Here is a 17,028-nt window from a genome sequence, read left to right as displayed (position 1 = left end):
CAGCTGGTGAATCCACTGGCCACCCCAAGAGCACCATTGCACCCTCTTCCGTTAATCGAGGTCCCCTTCGAAATAATTGCCATGGACCTCGTCAGGCTATTAGACTGGACTGTACGTGGACATCGCTTTGTATTGGTCCTAGTGGACTATGCAACGCGATATCCGGAAGCAGTGCCTCTGCACAACATCTCAGCATGCAGTGTTGTGGAGGCACTCTTCAAAATTATCTCCCGAGTGGAGATTCTGAAAGAAATCCTCACTGATCAAGGCACAACATTTATGTCATGAACACTCCGCGAACTCTACGAATTATTGGGTATTAAACCGGTTTGCACCAGCATGTACCATCCGCAGACAGATGGCCTGGTGGAGCGATTTAATAAAACCCTGAAGAATATGATTCATAAGTTCATACACGAAGATGCTAGGAATTGGGATAAGTGGCTCGAGCCCCTGTTGTTTGCAGTGCGAGAGGTCCCGCAAGCCTCCACCGAGTTTTCCCCATTCGAGCTCCTGTATGGGCAGTGCCTGCGCGGGGTGCTCGACGTCATACGGGAGACATGGGAGGAGGGACCTTTGGTACGTTCTTGATCTTAGAGCAAAACTCCACACTCTGGGGCAACTAATACAAGAGAATTTGCTCCAAGCTCAAGAATGTCAGAGCTGCCTGTATAACAGGGGCACTTGGCTATGGGAATTTGCACCGGGAGACAAAGTGCTCGTATTATTCCCACATCGAGCTCCAAATTACTTGCTATGTGGCAAGGACCCTTTGAGGTCACATGTCGAGTGTGAGAGCTCGATTATGAGGTGAAGCGAACTGATAGACCGACTAAAGTGAATGAATGTGACGCTGAAAAGCGATTTTGAGTTTTGTTATTAAAAGTCTTACATTTGAGTTGGAGTATCCAGTTCCCTGTGTCCTCCTTTCCCTCCCTGCGTGAAGTCTTTACAAGGTAATACAATAAACATGGAAGAATACAAACTAACTAAATGTATACATAAATGCTACAGCTTATCATAAGAACATAAGAACAAGAACTGACAATGAGTGAATGAAACAAGAGGGTATATATACACAGAAATGAATGATGAGGGAACAGGGAACAGGGAACAGCAGTGGAAGATGGAGGGCAGGTGAGTGTAATCAAAAAGTGCATGCTGAGAAGTGTAGTCCATGAACAAAGGGGAAAACTAAACAGTCACTGAACTGAACTGAAGGTGAGGGAAAAAACAAGGTAGTTCATAACAGTGGAAGTGTGGAGCATCCGAGAGGAAGTCTCTCGCCATAATGGCGCCGCTCGTGGAGAAGTCAGGAAAAAGGTGGATATGTGGCATGGAAATTGAATAGACTGCCGTTTACGCTTTGGGATCTATGTTTGTGACCGCTCCAGGTGCAACGGCTGTGCGCAACGCCTTATCTAATTTTCAATAAAGCTCTAATTTTAAGGGCAATTTTCGTTCCAGTGCAAAGCGCAAGTGGGCGTTGGTGGGAGTGTTTGTGCTATCTGTGGGTGGATGAGTGCAAACTGTGGGTTGATTTGATGTTATTGAAGTGGCGCAAAGCTCAATTTGACCACTTCGTGTTTAACCTGTGATTAAAACCTTCACCTGCGATTAATTTTGTCCACCATGATTCTGAACCTAGCGGTAGATTGTTAGTACACAAAGCTGATCAGGTAGGTTGAGAAAATTTCTCAGCAGTGCGTACAGTGTCACAAGCCTTAAAATATGGCGGGATAATTTAAGAAAAAAAGGACAGATAATATGAAACAAGACGCAAGTGGCATGGGTCTCGGATTAACCGCCTCCCCTCGCGTCAGCGCCATGATTGTGGCCAGAAATTAAGAGCCAAGGCTGCCGCCTGTAGAGGGCATGATAGAAAGAGAGATGAGGGGAACAAAAATGATCACCTGCCGCTTGTAACCGCTCTGGTTAAATGCCAAATTAATGCTCTCTTTTCGCTTCTCTTTAAGAGATCTCTGTCCCGTGACCCTGCATGTACACAATGGAGAAGCAGTTAATCGCATTGCCACAGATATGTGAGCCATTGTACTCGCACCAAGGATTTGAAATCTGATGGCCCAAGATTTCAGACCATAATAGGCATAAATAAAATGATAAACGTCTCTCAGAAGGCTGATATCACATTTATGGTTCACTTACCCAGTCATTAATGTTTAATTGTAAGTCCGTTTTTTTATTTAAACCACCTCAGCTGCAAGATTAAAGTTAACCCCTAACTGCTAGTTAAATCAGAGTTTAAATTAATGGAGCAACAGGATTAAAATACATCTAGATTTACTGTGAAATTAAAGTCAGGATCAAAACGATGGTTTAAATGTAATCCTGCTTATTTTTAAACAAAGTTTAAAGTTTGGTGCAACAGAATTATCAGATAAACCTTGATTTAATCTAAATTTAAGAATAATCCTTGTTGGTGCAACCCACCCTGAGATGTTGTTTTTTTTTTCACCTTATTTAGCAGTGTAAATCTAGCAAACGTTTTATATTATTTATTTTTTTTAATAACTCCATTACTATTCGGGTCCATTACTATTGCTCATTGTAGTTATGGGGTCGTGGCTGAGCGACGTCTGTGGAGAACGAGGCTGAAATAGTGAGTATGTTAAGGATTGACACCTGTGGGAAATCACCTCTAACAGCTGTTTTGTGTTTGCAGTGAGAGCGGAGAGGGATTTAAAGGGAAATCCAGACTGTTGGAGGGGAGAGAGGGAGACATACGAGCCTGACTGTGCATGTGATCAGCAGTGCTGAAAAGCAATTAGTGTGTGTATACTGAAAAGTATCAAAAATAAAGAATTACGAGAACTGTTCACCTGACCCCCTCTTCCTCCTTGAGAGATTACAAGAACCTTGTCACACTCATACTAAAACAAACCCCTAACCCTAAAGGCTAAGTTTTACTTCATTTTTCTCATGCGCATGAAGTGTACTGTCCTCTTGAAAAACTAGGCTGCACACGAACATTATGCACGTACTGTGTTGATGACGAAATTTGCACCACAGGCACTGTGCACAAGATGTCCTAGCTTGCAGAAAACCAAAGTATACTTTGGCCTGTATGCGTACATGAATGATACCTCAAATCTTGTGGCTTATTGAGAAGAGATGTGCTATTACTCTACCACGTGATCGGACCCACAAGTTTCGCCTGGCAAATGACAAAATGGCTGAAAAAACGCCATAGACTTAAACTGAAAGAGGGACCCAAGCCTGGGGACCAGAATGTCATAGAGACTTGCTAGGTGGTTGCTTACCGGCCCAAGTCAAAAGAGCCCACCTATTTTGACTTGGGCCAGTAAGCAACCTCAGAGCAACCACCCAAAACACCCTAGCATTGTTGTGGTGAGTTTTAGAAGGGTGCATGATTCACATATTCTTCAGAAAGTATATAAATCGAGTTATATAATGCTACACAGTCGCAAACTGAGGTAAAGGTAATGAGGCAAAAATGCCTCTAAATAAAAATATGGAGTCTGTTGCTTTTTATTATGGTTTGATGGCAAGCTGAGAACTTTTCCCTGTACTATTCTAGTGAACAGACTGAAACATGTTTTTTTTCTAAACAGAAATTACCTCATCATTTCCTCTTTAAATCCATAAATACACTTACATGGTTTTACTTGTCATAAGTTTAAATGCATCTGATTGGATATGAGACATGTCACACAGAGTGTCACAACAGCCAGATGTCTGTAAGCTGCACCATGAGGCCGAGCACCCACCCCTGAACCCTGCCACGCTGTACACCTACCAGATCCTGCTGCTGTAAAACCCCTGTGTAATAATACGTTTGCTCATGGGACTGTGTGATATATTTAGAGCGCCCCTGTCTGAGACGTGTGTCATTGGTGGCCTCCATATCTGTGGTCTGAACGAATTGTTGCCATAGTATTCTGACCAAATTCAGTAGGGTGGTGGCACAAACCATTCAGTAATCAGGCTTCACCATGTCATAGCTTCTCATTTTCTTCCCTTCTCTTTCTTTCTTCCCTCTGTTTCCCATTACTAACTTCATCCCTCACTGCAATTAGAACCATAGTAGGGTCCGCATCATATTATAAGGACAAAGGTTTACATCAGTTATGGACTTGGTAGTACTTTGTGGGTTATGAGAACTGAGAGAGAGAAAGAGAGAAGGTCAGCTGTACCCTTACTCAAACTTCCTTCCCTTTTATAGCATGACACTTTTGTCTATATGGATCTTGGTTTGAGATTGTTACAGTTATAGACCCAGACTCATGAATCTAATTCTTTGAGTATGGCTTGATTTGAGTTTACCTCAAGTAAGTTGTGGTCAGTTTTTTGCTTGCTATTGACAAGTTGAGAGTGGAAAATACTATAAGGTCTGTGGAACTCTCCATTTTGAGGAACATAGGCGCTTTGAAGTGGCCTCATGGAGGCTTGTGGTTTTTGGAGGCCATCCCTCTTGTGTCTGTATGCTTTGCTAAGTGTATTCTTGGACTGGGATCCATTATAAATTGGTCAGAGGAAGCTTTAGCAATCTTTATGTCTACAGAATGTGACTATATATATATATATATATATATATATATATATATATATTTTTTTTTTTTTTTTTCTTCCCTTTTCTCCCCAATTTGGAGTGCCCAATTCCCAATGCGCTTTAAGTCAATCCGGGTGGCAGAGGACAAATCTCAGTTGCCTCCACATCTGAGACTGTCAATCTGTGCATGTGATCTTATCACATGGCTTGTTGAGTGCGTTACCACGGAGACATAGCATGTGTGGAGGCTTCAAGCTATTCTCCGTGGCATCCATGCACAACTCACCACGCGTCCCACTGAGAGTGAGAACCACATTATAGCGACCATGAGGAGGTTGCCCCATGTGACTCTACCCTCCCTAGCAACCGGGCTAATTTGGTTGCTTAGGAGACCTGGCTGGATGCCCTGGATTCGAACTCGCGACTCCAGGGGTGGGAGTCAGCGTCTTTGCTCGCTGAGCTACCCAGGCCCCCCCAAATGTGACAATATTGGTATGTTACTAGTGGTTGTTGCTAAGGCAAACATCTATATTAATATTGCTCATACTTAGGGTTATAGATTTAAACAAACCCCTAACCCAAAAGATTAAACTTTGGTGTTTGGGTTAAGGTAAAGGCCAACGTATACTTCGGTTTTCCACATTCCGGTTCATCTTGCGCACAGAATGCGTGATGCAAATTTCATCATCAGCACAGTCCGTGTGGCCTGTTAGCATTGGCCACGTTTTTCTGGACACACGGACAGTCCTCGTCTGAGCGCGTTGTCGCCGCATGCGCTTGCCATTGAATGTACCAACATCCCTTTCAAGACAAGTCAGTCCACACAGCATCCATATTGGAAACACTTCCAGGTAGCTATTTTCTATGGATACAAGCGGCATGAAAGTACAGCCCCTATCTATTCTAGAATGGGAAAGATTGGTCAAGATTACGATCAAAGAACATATCTCATCAGCAGATTGGTCAAGATTACGATCAAAGAACATATCTCATCAGCAGTAAAATCTGTTAACAATGATATCATAAATTTTGCTTCTTTAGCTCAGATAATGCAAAAAGAAAAAAAGAAGCTATTTTTCAGGCTGGTCCAGCTAATGAACTTGCGCTTTCTCTAATTAACTGACAGGCGATGTCTGTATCTTAAAGGTGGTTGGCTCTTTTACCTGTAAGGCAGGACTTCCTTTTCTACACCTGCCATATTAAGTGTTCAAATTTCTCCCATTCATTTTAATACAAGTGCCCTGTCTCTGGTCTAAATTGTCTCTGATTGCAGAATATCACAAAGCAATCATAACACGCATGCATTAAACGTGTCTGTATGCGTCAAAAGATGATTCTTCAAAGGCTGAGCTCTCAGCCGTGTGCGAGACTGAACCTTTAGGCTTAGTTTGTGCTAAGGACATGAATGATACAAATCATGTGGCTTGTTGAGAAGAAGGCTGCTTTTACTTTTCTAAGCAATCAGACTTATGATTTTTGCCTGACGAATTGTAAAACAGGCAAAAAAATCCCTGAGTTGGGGGTGGGGGGGACACATCTAGGTACCAGAACATTATAGAGACTTGGGATGGGCTCTTGTGACTTGCCAATAAGAAAGCACCTGACAACCTCCCAGAAACCCTTTGCAACTCAATTAGCAACCACCCAGAACTCACTAGCAACCACATAGCAATGATATGTAAATGTTAAGTGTAAAAATCCAGTGAAAATTAATTTGTATTTTTTCATATTTTTTGCAGATAGACATACAGTATGTTGGGAATGTTTCCAAAATGTCTGCTATGCATTGTTTCCTCAGCTACTTCATTTTTCTGTTGTGCATATCTGATTTTTTTTTTCTTTTTTCTCAAAATAATACAGTACATGTTCGTACCACTTCATATATCATTGACCAGAGTTATCTGCAAGATAAGATCATGTCCTTTACATGAACCAGAATGAATGAAATCTTCTCATATGTGTGTCTGCCTTTGGCTGTTTATGCTTCTCAGAATCCTTGTCTTTCATTAGCATATAAATAGTGCTCCGTTAGTTGTGTTAATAGTGCTGGAAGAGCTCTGATTTATAAAGGTGACATGCTGGGATTGGAATGTGCCATTTCTGAACTCTGATGAGCTGATGATGTAGCTCATTGCTTGTTGTCATTACAGACAAAAAATGCTATTTTTGTGACTTTAACACAACTAAAAGTCGACAAACTGACAAAAGAATGAAAAGCAGGACACAAATATCTTAAATGTATAGTTCACCCAAAAATTATTTAATCACTTTCTCATCCTCATGTTATTTTAAACTTGTACAGGGTTTCCACAGTCATGGAAAACCTGGAAATATAAGGGAATTTAAAAATTGTCTTTTAAAAAAGTGTTAGAGGTCATCATGGCAAAGTCATGGAAATATAATGTACTTGTGGAAGCCCAGATACCGTACTTCCACCCACCCAATTGTACACTTTTTCGAGTTTGCCGTGAGCCCTGCCCGCCTCAGCAACCTCAGCACAGCTCTCAGATGCTGCATATGCCTCTACCAATCATTATTGTATATAATGATATCATCTAAGTAGGCAGCGGCATACGCAGCATGTGGGCTGGGATGGCAAGAGGTGGTTTCCACAAGGGATCGGGGTGAATGGATCGGCTTTGAACTTCATCTCTGGCCCGAGCTCCGCCCTCTCCGGAACTACCATTGCCATGGACACGGGGACCGCCTCTCTCCATAATTTAAGGAGGTTGAGGTGGTAAATTTGACGTGCCCCGCCTCTATCCGTTCGTTTAACTCCATAATCGAGGTCACCGACTCGCCGTGTAACCTCAAAGGGTCCTTGCCACTTGCCGAGTAATTTCGAGCTCGATGTGGTAAGTAATACAAGCACTTTGTCTCCCGGTGCAAATTCCCATAGCTGGGCACCCCTATTATACAGCCGGCTTTGTGTCTCTTGAGCTTGGAGCAAATTCTGTTGTGACAACTGTCCCAGTGTGTGTAGCTTTGCTCAAAGATCAAGGACATACTGAATTTCTTTTTTGCTCCGGGAAGATCCTTCCTCCCACGCCTCCCATATGACGTCAAGCACCCCACGGGGCCGACGTCCATACAGGAGCTTGAAGGGGGAAAACTCAGTAGAGGCTTGCGGGACCTCCCTGACTGCAAATAATAGGGGGTCCAGCCATTTGTCCCAATTTCTAGCATCCTCGTGTACGAACTTACGAATCATGTTTTTCAGAGTGTGATTAAATAATTCCACCAGCCCATCAGTTTGCGGGTGATAAACGCTGGTGTGAATCGATTTAATCCCCAGCAATTCATAAAGTTCGCATAGTGTTGGAGTGTTTGGGCCTGGGTGGCTCAGTGGTAAAGATGCTGGCTACCACCCCTGGAGTTCACTAGTTCACTAGTTCAAATCCCAGGGCGTGCTGAGTGACTCCAGCCAGGTCAACCAAATTGGCCCGGTTGCTAGGGAGGGTAGAGTCACATGGGGTAACCATGTTTCCTCATGGTCGCTATAATGTGGTTTGTTCTCGGTGGGGTGCATGGTGAGTTGGGTGTGGATGCCACGGTGGATGGCATGAAGCCTCCACATGCGCTATGTCTCCGTGGAAACACGCTCAACAAGCCACGTGATAAGATGCGCGTGTTGACCATCTCAGATGCGGAGGCAGCTGCCACCTGGACTGAGGCGAATCACTACGCGACCATGAGGACTTAAAAAGCACATTGGGAATTGCCTCCACTGCGTGCTGAGATGTTACGTAAAGGCACTGCTTCCGGATATCGCCTTGCATAATCCACCAGGACTAATACAAACCGATATCCACATGCTGATCATTCTAATGGTCCGGTCCATACCAATTCTGTCAAAGGGGGCCTCGATTAACGGTAATGGGCACAATGTCACTCTTGTGGTGGCCGGTGGATTCGGTCATTCATGGCATGCCGCACACCATCTGCATACATACCCGTGAATGCCCGGCCAATAAAAGTGGGCCATTAAATGGTGTAGTGTTCATTCTTGCCCTAAGTGACCCATCATAGGATTGTGGTGAGCCGCCTGGAAAAGTGTTTCCCGACGGCTCCTTGGGACTAATAACTGGGTTGTATTTTCATGGGTTTGAGTGTCCTGCATCACTCGATACAGCCGTTCCCTAATAATTGAAAAGTACGGATATGTGAGGGCGACATCGGGCTGGAGCTCTCACTTGGTCAAATGCACGACTAAGGGTTTCGTCACGTGACTGTTCCAGAGGGAAGTCCCTCTCCCCAGCCATCGCGTCACACACCACACACCGTGTTTTTGGTTTGCAGGACCCATCCGCACACAACACTTTTAATAATCATTTAAACCCCGGCCAATTGGTTCCCAGAATCAGTGGATGGGTGAGGCGGGAATTAACCATGGCCTCCGCTCTATGCTTTACTCCTTGTGAACATCCCCATGCACACACCTCACAGTCACCTTGTGTTTTGTACCCAAAGCCCATCATGAACCAAGCCGTGGTGGATCGAGGTTTGATTACAGCCAGAATCCACCAGGGCTTGGTATGTACAGCCCTTAATTTTTACCGGTATCCTGTACATCCCTGCTCGACCAGGGCATGTCGGAGACCCGAATCCACGTCTTCAACTCCAGTACCGGTCGGCGGTCCTGGACGTGACTCAGCTTCCAGCCACCCCAACAGTCCAGTCCAGGCTTCTCGGCTGCACCCGTGGCGGCAGAGACATCAACCTGGGAAGGATGACGGAGAAGGGGAGGGGAGGGGGCTGGGGAAGGAGAAGCAAGAGAGAGAGAGAGAGAGAGAGACCTGGACTGCGGCTCGCCGGCTTCCGGGTAGGCTGCCATGTGGGCTTCGGCCAGCTGGACGGCGTCATCCACCGACGAGGGGCGATGGCACTGGACCCATTCCGCTGTTCCTCGGGGCAGGCGAACGGTTAGCTGCTCCAGCACCATCAGGTCGATAAGATCCTCCACGCCGCGCCCTTCCTTGGCCAGCACCCATCTGTGGCAGGCATCACGGAGCTGTTGGGCAAACGCAAATGGGAGGGAGCGGAATTGCTGATGGTGTTGTTCGGGGCTCCGGCCAACCCGTTGCAGGACAGCAGTCTATAGCTTGCAAAACAATCATCAAAATGTGTGCAAACCCCACCCGTATGATTTTCTTTCATCTGTGCACCACAAAAAGTGCATTTTTGAAGATTGTTCTCACAGCTCTTTCCCATAAAACAAAAGCATACAGTAACAAAAAGGACAAAAAAGCACAACAAAGGTACCATAAAGTTCTTACTGTATGTCTTGTGCACAGTAGCTTTGTGTTAGGTACAGACCAAAATTGAAGTTGCAATTAACTGAAAATCCACACCTCAGCTGTAGTTTCATTTACGCTTCTGCATATTCAAACTTGTTTGGTTGCAAGACCCACAAGAACCAATGGCATGTTGTGTCGTTGACACAAATATGGTACATTGATATTTATTTTATTTTTTTTGTCCTTTTTGGAACTTGACAGCCGCTGGTCACTATGCTTTCATTGTATAGACCTTATTCATGCTAGTGCCATCTTTGTTTTTTAATGGGAAGGACAACAAGGCTGTGAGGGATAGACTTACAGTCTCTTCAATGGGCTGTACTGCAGTTAAAAGTGTTTTTGGATAGTTCCGCAGACAAAACATTGATAAAATATCTGTCCAAGAACATTCAGTATACAAAGAACTCCAGACAACATGAGTTGAAGAAAATCAAATGTGATCTAGGAGCTTTATACAGCTTTATACCATGTGTGCCATTGAAGAGATGGTAAGTCTATCCCTCACTGTTGGGAATGTTGTCATTCCCATTAAAAATCAAAGATGGCGCTAATGTGAATAAGGTATATGCAATAGAGAAGCTGCAGCATTCTGCTAAACTACTCCTTCTGTGGTCCACTGACTGAAGAAAGAAATACAGGTTTTTAACAATACGAGGGTGAGTACATTAGTTTTCAGAATTGTAATTTTTGGTTGAACTATCCATTTAAGTATCGAGCATCTCAGTATCCAGAAGGCAATCATTTGGATCTTTCTTTTGGGAGTTAAAGTGCATAAGTGTTGCAGGGTTTCAGTGCCAACAATCGGAAGTACCTACAACTGGAATTATTATATTACATTTGATGTGAATACAGTATAAAAATTGTGCTATGCCCTTAAACATTTGGCTAGAGATCACTCTTTTTTTAGTTCAGTCTCAATAAATTATTTTTAAAAATCATTATCCAGTAATCAGAGTGACTGGAAAAATCATGGAAAAGGTGTTGGATCTTTGTACGCCCTTCCATTGCTAAAATAGTGCTCTAAATTTTGTGTGTAATAAATCATGTTTGTAATAACTTTTTATCACATTTATGATGATTAACTCAGACTCTAACCCTCTTCCGCCAACACAACCCCCCCCCCCCCCCCCCCGTGTTCTTCCTCTCATTCCCTGTTGTCCCTCAACGCTCAGGGAAACTGTTGCAGGAGCAGTTTTATAACCTGAAAAGCTTGACTAAAGCTCTTTGTTGCAGTTATAGTCTAGCAAGTGTCTGAACAGGCCTGGGTAAGGTCAACGTGTGTGTGTGTGGGCAGTCTATACATGGGCAGAGGTGTGAACAGCTGTGTTACTACACACAGCTACATCAACAATCGTATGTCAAGACCCTCCCCTCTCAACAAACATATGTCTAACACATTCAGTTTAGATGAGACAGGCTGCTGAGATGTCTGCAATCATTGACTCCAGCTCAGTAACTTTACCTCTGTACTCGTTTCCCCCTCTTCATGCATCTCTTCCCCAACAAAGTCAAGATGGAAATTGCTCATTCATGTCTTTCTTTCTTCTCTTTCAGTCGGCCGCATCAGATGGAGGTGAGTACGCTTTTTAAACTATTTCTAACAAATTCAAAGCATTCAGGATGTTATTCACTTAATGCTGACAATGGTCTATATGTAGAGATTACTGTTAATTTAAAGTAAATTCTTCAGACTAAACCTTTGTTGTGTTCTGTTGAATTTTAGTAGTGAAGGCTGTCTTTAAAGAGCTGCATTTTACAGTACATTCTATATGAAGAGATACTAGAAAATGGTTATTAAAGAGGTAGAATATCATCATTTAAACTTAGCATTGTATAGTTTCAGTTTTATATTGAGAATAAAGCAAGCTCCATACTCTCAATTAGGTATTTATGGATGAAATACAGATCGGAACCTGTAACAATAACAGTACAGTTGAGTTACACACTTGATTGTAGAATCATGAAATCTGTAATAAAATCTTACAACATGTCTTGAGCTGACAGCTACATTAGCCTTGTGCGACCGTCTGATCTCAGTTCAGGACACTCTGGGCCGTCATTAAAGGTTTAAACTTTTGACGCACGGCGTAATGTGACAAAACAACATGGTGCAGATCTTAGTAGAGTTTGTCTTTGGGAAAAAGGCAACAAAACTACATTTGGTAAGAAACCACATTACATTTTTACATTGAAACCAATTTATATCAAAAGAGTAACATCTCTAGTTTCATCTGATATGCCATTTAAAAAATGTCAGCAATATATCACAAAACAGCACACTGTTTAACACGATGACCTCGGACGAGGACAATGAGACAATTATTTTTTTTTAAATGGTTGGCAGTGATTTGATGATTCTGGCCATTACTTTGAATCAGAAATATTTATGCTAATTTCTGATTGGTAAAATGATTCGGCACTGGCTATCACTTGTTTGTTTGACAGTGCAAAGAGAGAACATTGAGATTTTTGTTGCCAAAATAAAAAAAACATTGTAACATAAGTAAAATCAAGTCAAATAATTTTTAGTTTTAGTTTTTTATTTGTGCTTTTCCCAATACATATTGTTCCACAGCTTTACAGAAAATCAGCTGTAATGTCTGTAACGTCTCAAACACATGAATAACCAACACTCGTGGAAACATAAACAGTTTGATAAAAAAAAAGAACTGACTTTCTATAGCTTGGTATTATTTAAAATGTCACAACTTAGGCCTGTTGTCCCCATATGAGGACATACATTTTTAGGAAAACTATTTGCTCTTCAAAAAATATATATTATTATTTTGCATGTTTATTAGGTGCTACTATTTGCAATTCACAAAATTTAAAAATGCTCACAGTAGTCATGCTCAGCTCTCAGGAGGTTAGGTTAGACACTTTTGGGCATCTCAGAACCATAAAACAAACTGTCAACAGCTCGATGAGAAAGTTCCCTTTGATTTGTCAGAAGGGGGTTGTGACAGCGGTATTCAGAGAGTTTTGAGGTTTGTCTGGACTTGCCTACTGAAAAGCAAGGAAAACAAATAGTATGTATAATAAAATGCCAAACATGTTTTTATCGTATCTGTTTCATTGTCAATAGAAAAAATCTCATCCAATGTATAGACCTAGTACGCAGTAAACAAAAGACACTCTCATTGAAATGACATTCTCAGTTTGGGAAAATGTTTCAGAACATACACCAATAATCTATTATACATATAACAGTTTTTATGACCTTGTGAATTAATGAATTGTCATTCACTTTCATTTGGCAAAATCATTGGCATGTGGTGGACTGAAATGAGGAGGCAAAGTGCCATTTCAGCATTAATTTTTATTTTATTTTTTCAAGGCCAGTGTAAATTCCTGTTTCAGTTCCTTTTGACGTTTATATAGCTTTCAGGTTAAACCCATACAAATCTGAAATCTGATTTGACACAACATATGATAAAAAAGTAGGCCTACATAATAATATATGATATAAAAAAGTCACATACTTGCACATAAATTCAACAACATATATTTCAAATTACTAAAAATGGTTGTTCTTCTATATGTAACATATATTTTATATATATGTTAATTGCCATATATCACATTTCTGTACGGGAAGGCATATGAAATATATTTTTACTTACACTGTAAATAAGCATGAAATACTTATATTTTTGTATGTTTATATTAACACTATCAAAATCAAAAACTCATCAAGTTTATGCATTGTATTATACTGTAGTATTATTTTTACATTACTTCAAAAACAATACCAACAAAAATACATCCATCCATCCATTTTCTATAGCTGCTTGACCTATGTAGGGTTGCGGGAATGAGTCAGTGCTAATCGGAGCCAATGTCTTCCCTCACGTGACTATTTCTGTATTCGGCGGTTACACCGCCTCACATTCAAGCTACACTTTAGGAGCTCAATGATAGTGCAGTGAGCTGAAGGGAGGCTGGAGAGTCGCTGTTGAGTGTCGCTGTTTGACTGAGTGACTTTAGAAATATGACTGCTATAAACATTATTTGAGCTCACATTTCACAGTATTTTATTTGTTTTATTTTTATTTTTCTCACCCGATTTTTTTTAAGGAGGCACTGCCACCTTTGCCTTCACAGAGAAATTGCCACTGGTCAAAAAATGCAAAACTTTAAATGTCATCAAATATTACAGCATATTGAAGAAATATTTAACCAAAAACTTACCATACTTACCCTTATGTCATTCAAAACCTCAAATGATTTTCTTTCTTTCAAAAAACACAAAGAAAGAGAAATGTTGCTGAATAATGCCATCATGATGTCAAACGCCATTTTTATGTCGTTTGAGTCTCTATTCGATCTTAAAGTTTAAAAACCTTTCCAAATTTCTCCTCTTTAAACCCATGCCTGCATATTAAAGAAACATCTCAATCTAAGCATAGAAATTCCATTCTATTTAATTGACCAGAACAATTCAGGAATCCAAACTTAAAATAATTTAGGTATTTACTCTACTGTGTCCAGAGCGCAGTGGTGTTGTGCATCAAGACTGCAGCAGTGTGAGCAGTTTGGAGAGTAATGGCAGTTTGCCCTGCGTCACAAACCATCGTCGCCTCTCAGAACGCCGCGTTGCTTCATGGGCTGTCAGCTTCGAGCGCTTGCTCCAGGATCCTGTGGGTGTCCGTTATTTTTCTGTAAGTATCTGTGTTTGCCTTGGACAAATAGATTCTCACACTAACATATTGTTTACTGATAACAATCAGCTTTTGACATGCTTGTCTTTTTGTGTATCAGACTGATTATTCATATAAATGTGATAAATTTTTTAACACCATATCACAGAGTAGAAGTGTAGTAATGTCACAGGGTAGTAGCCTACATATGTTTTGAAACATATGTACTGTTCTATGTTCTACAGGAGTTTCTAAAGAAGGAGTTTAGTGAGGAAAACATCTTATTCTGGCAGGCCTGTGAATCGTTTAGCCAAGTTCCAGAACATGACAAAAAGCAGGTAATCTTCTGCAAAACACGGTTCCCTCAGTGATTTTGTTCCTTCAGACTCTGTTGAAATCATCATGGACACTTAAAGGGATAGTTTTGTCCCTCATGTCATTCCAAACATGTATGTGTAACACTTCTCAATGAAAGGAGGAGGCGAGAACCGGCTTGAGAACTTAAATAATAATTTAATGAACAACTTAAACAAAAACACACAACCATAAACACACACACAGTACAGCTGCCTGTAATTCTCTCCCTCTTGAACTGTCGTCCCCGGCCGCCTTTATCCCTCGCGCGCCCCATCAAGCTGATTGGGGACCAGGCGTGCATCATTCCAGCCCGGCCCTGCCCTGCCCTCTTCGGCTCTACAGTATGGTTTCCTTTCTTTCGTGGAACACAAAAGAAGATGTTTGGGATAATGTCCATGCTGCTTTTTTTTCCATACAAACAAAATGGATGGTGAATCAGACTTTTGGTGTTTCAGTCATACAAGTAATCCATACGTCTCATGCACTATATTCGTTGTCTTCTAAAGCCATATGATAGCTTTGTGTGTGGAACAGACTGAAATTTAAAGGTTAAGTGTGTAACTTCTGTGACACTAGCATCACTTAACAGAATTTTAAAAGATGTCTCCTTGTGTATTCTATGAAAGAAAAAAAATAGCACAGGTTTGGAACAACATGAGTGTGAGTATATTCATTTTTGGTTAAACTATTCTTTTAAGATTTACAAGTCAAACTGTGTTTTTGATGACGTAATCATAATTTTGGTAAATGCTTGAATTGCTGCTGTTTTCAGCTATCCCAGAAGGCCAAAGAAATCTACAACTGCTTCCTCTCCAGTAAAGCAACTATGCCAGTGAACATTGACAGCCAGGCTCAACTTGCAGATGATGTCCTGACAGCTCCACAGCCAAACATGTTCAAACAGCCACAGCTACAGGTTAGAACACTCAATGCACACATATGCATGTAAACTCCCACATTCACATAGCAGTTGTCATTGCTTGATTGAGCAAACGTTACCTGTCATTAAACTTTGACTCAAGTTTCAAGTTTTCACTTACACGTCTATACAGAGGTAGTGAAATATGCTTTCTGCATGCTCCCAGACTGTGCTATAACCTTTTGCATTAATGTAAAGCTGATTGAAAGTAGATTAAAGCCAAATATTTACAATAATGGGCCCTATTTTAAAAGTGCTATCAGTAAGCGCAGCACTATGCTTTATATAATACGCACCAAGTCAGTGGGCATGGCCATGAAGTTTTGGTATTTTTTTGCAAGCATACGCTAAGTCTAGGGTTTGGCGAAATTGCACGAACAAAGCGCTAATGGGCTGAATCAAGTGTTTAATGTCAGGCATATTTCTATGACAATGACATAGAAAATGTGATTCTCGTCTGAATTTGGATGTACGCTCCATTAAATTATAGAGAATGTAAGTATTATTAATAATTTTCCGCAACTAATGATTACATTGATAATCGACTAATCTAACAATTATTAGAATGATTATTCGACTATTCGGTGATTATTGCAAAGATTAATCATTAGCTCTTAACCGACTACTCAGCTTGTGCCCCGACTTAAAAGGTTGTATTAAACGTGCTTACTAACAATAAAGAGGACAAAATCATCAAAATACCTCTAAATGACATTCACTGAATTAAAGGGGGAAAAAAAACCTTTTTATTAAGTTTAATTCAGTAAAAAAATTCACTGCAAAAAATCCTATTGTTATCAAGTGTTTTTGTCTTGTTTTCCATTTAAAATAGTCTAAAAATCCTTACATTTTACATTTACTTTAGAAGCAACATATAAGATACTAAGATTTGCTTTCAGAGAATGTATCTTGAATATGTGTATTTTGTATATAAGTGTATTTTTTCACTTGTTTATACTTCTGCAAGTGCAGTAAAGACAAAATATGGTTATATTCAAGATCTATTCACTGAAAGCAAGTCTAAATATCTTATATGCTGCTTCTTAGGTGAATGCATCTTTTTTTGTAAGGATTTTTAGATATTTTGAAATATTTCTATTTTTTTTTTCTTTTTTTTTTTTTGTGATTAACATTTTTTTATTGATTCATATATTAAACAAATAAAAGCAAAACATATACAAACAGAATCAATACTTACCCCCTCTATTATCACCACTCCTGAAATGGGGGCCTCCAGCCGACTTCCATCCCCTTAAAACTATTTGTCTGGCGATTATGACACTG

The 17,028-nt window shown here is 40.8% G+C and overlaps 1 protein-coding gene across 1 annotated transcript in view; it reads left to right on the top strand.

The window, feature by feature from the left end:
* The window catches only part of LOC127450332 (regulator of G-protein signaling 12-like), a 79,964-nt gene that overhangs the window by 34,663 nt on the left and 28,273 nt on the right, over nucleotides 1-17,028 (top strand). The window contains exons 4-7 of the mRNA XM_051714390.1: nucleotides 11,383-11,401; nucleotides 14,320-14,489; nucleotides 14,714-14,806; nucleotides 15,598-15,741. Coding sequence (XP_051570350.1) covers nucleotides 11,383-11,401; nucleotides 14,320-14,489; nucleotides 14,714-14,806; nucleotides 15,598-15,741 — 426 coding nt within the window. The remainder of the gene's footprint in view (nucleotides 1-11,382; nucleotides 11,402-14,319; nucleotides 14,490-14,713; nucleotides 14,807-15,597; nucleotides 15,742-17,028) is intronic.

The sequence above is a fragment of the Myxocyprinus asiaticus genome, chromosome 1 (assembly GCF_019703515.2).
Source record: "Myxocyprinus asiaticus isolate MX2 ecotype Aquarium Trade chromosome 1, UBuf_Myxa_2, whole genome shotgun sequence".
Classification (NCBI taxonomy): domain Eukaryota; kingdom Metazoa; phylum Chordata; class Actinopteri; order Cypriniformes; family Catostomidae; genus Myxocyprinus; species Myxocyprinus asiaticus.
This window is presented reverse-complemented; position numbering and strand designations above follow the sequence as displayed.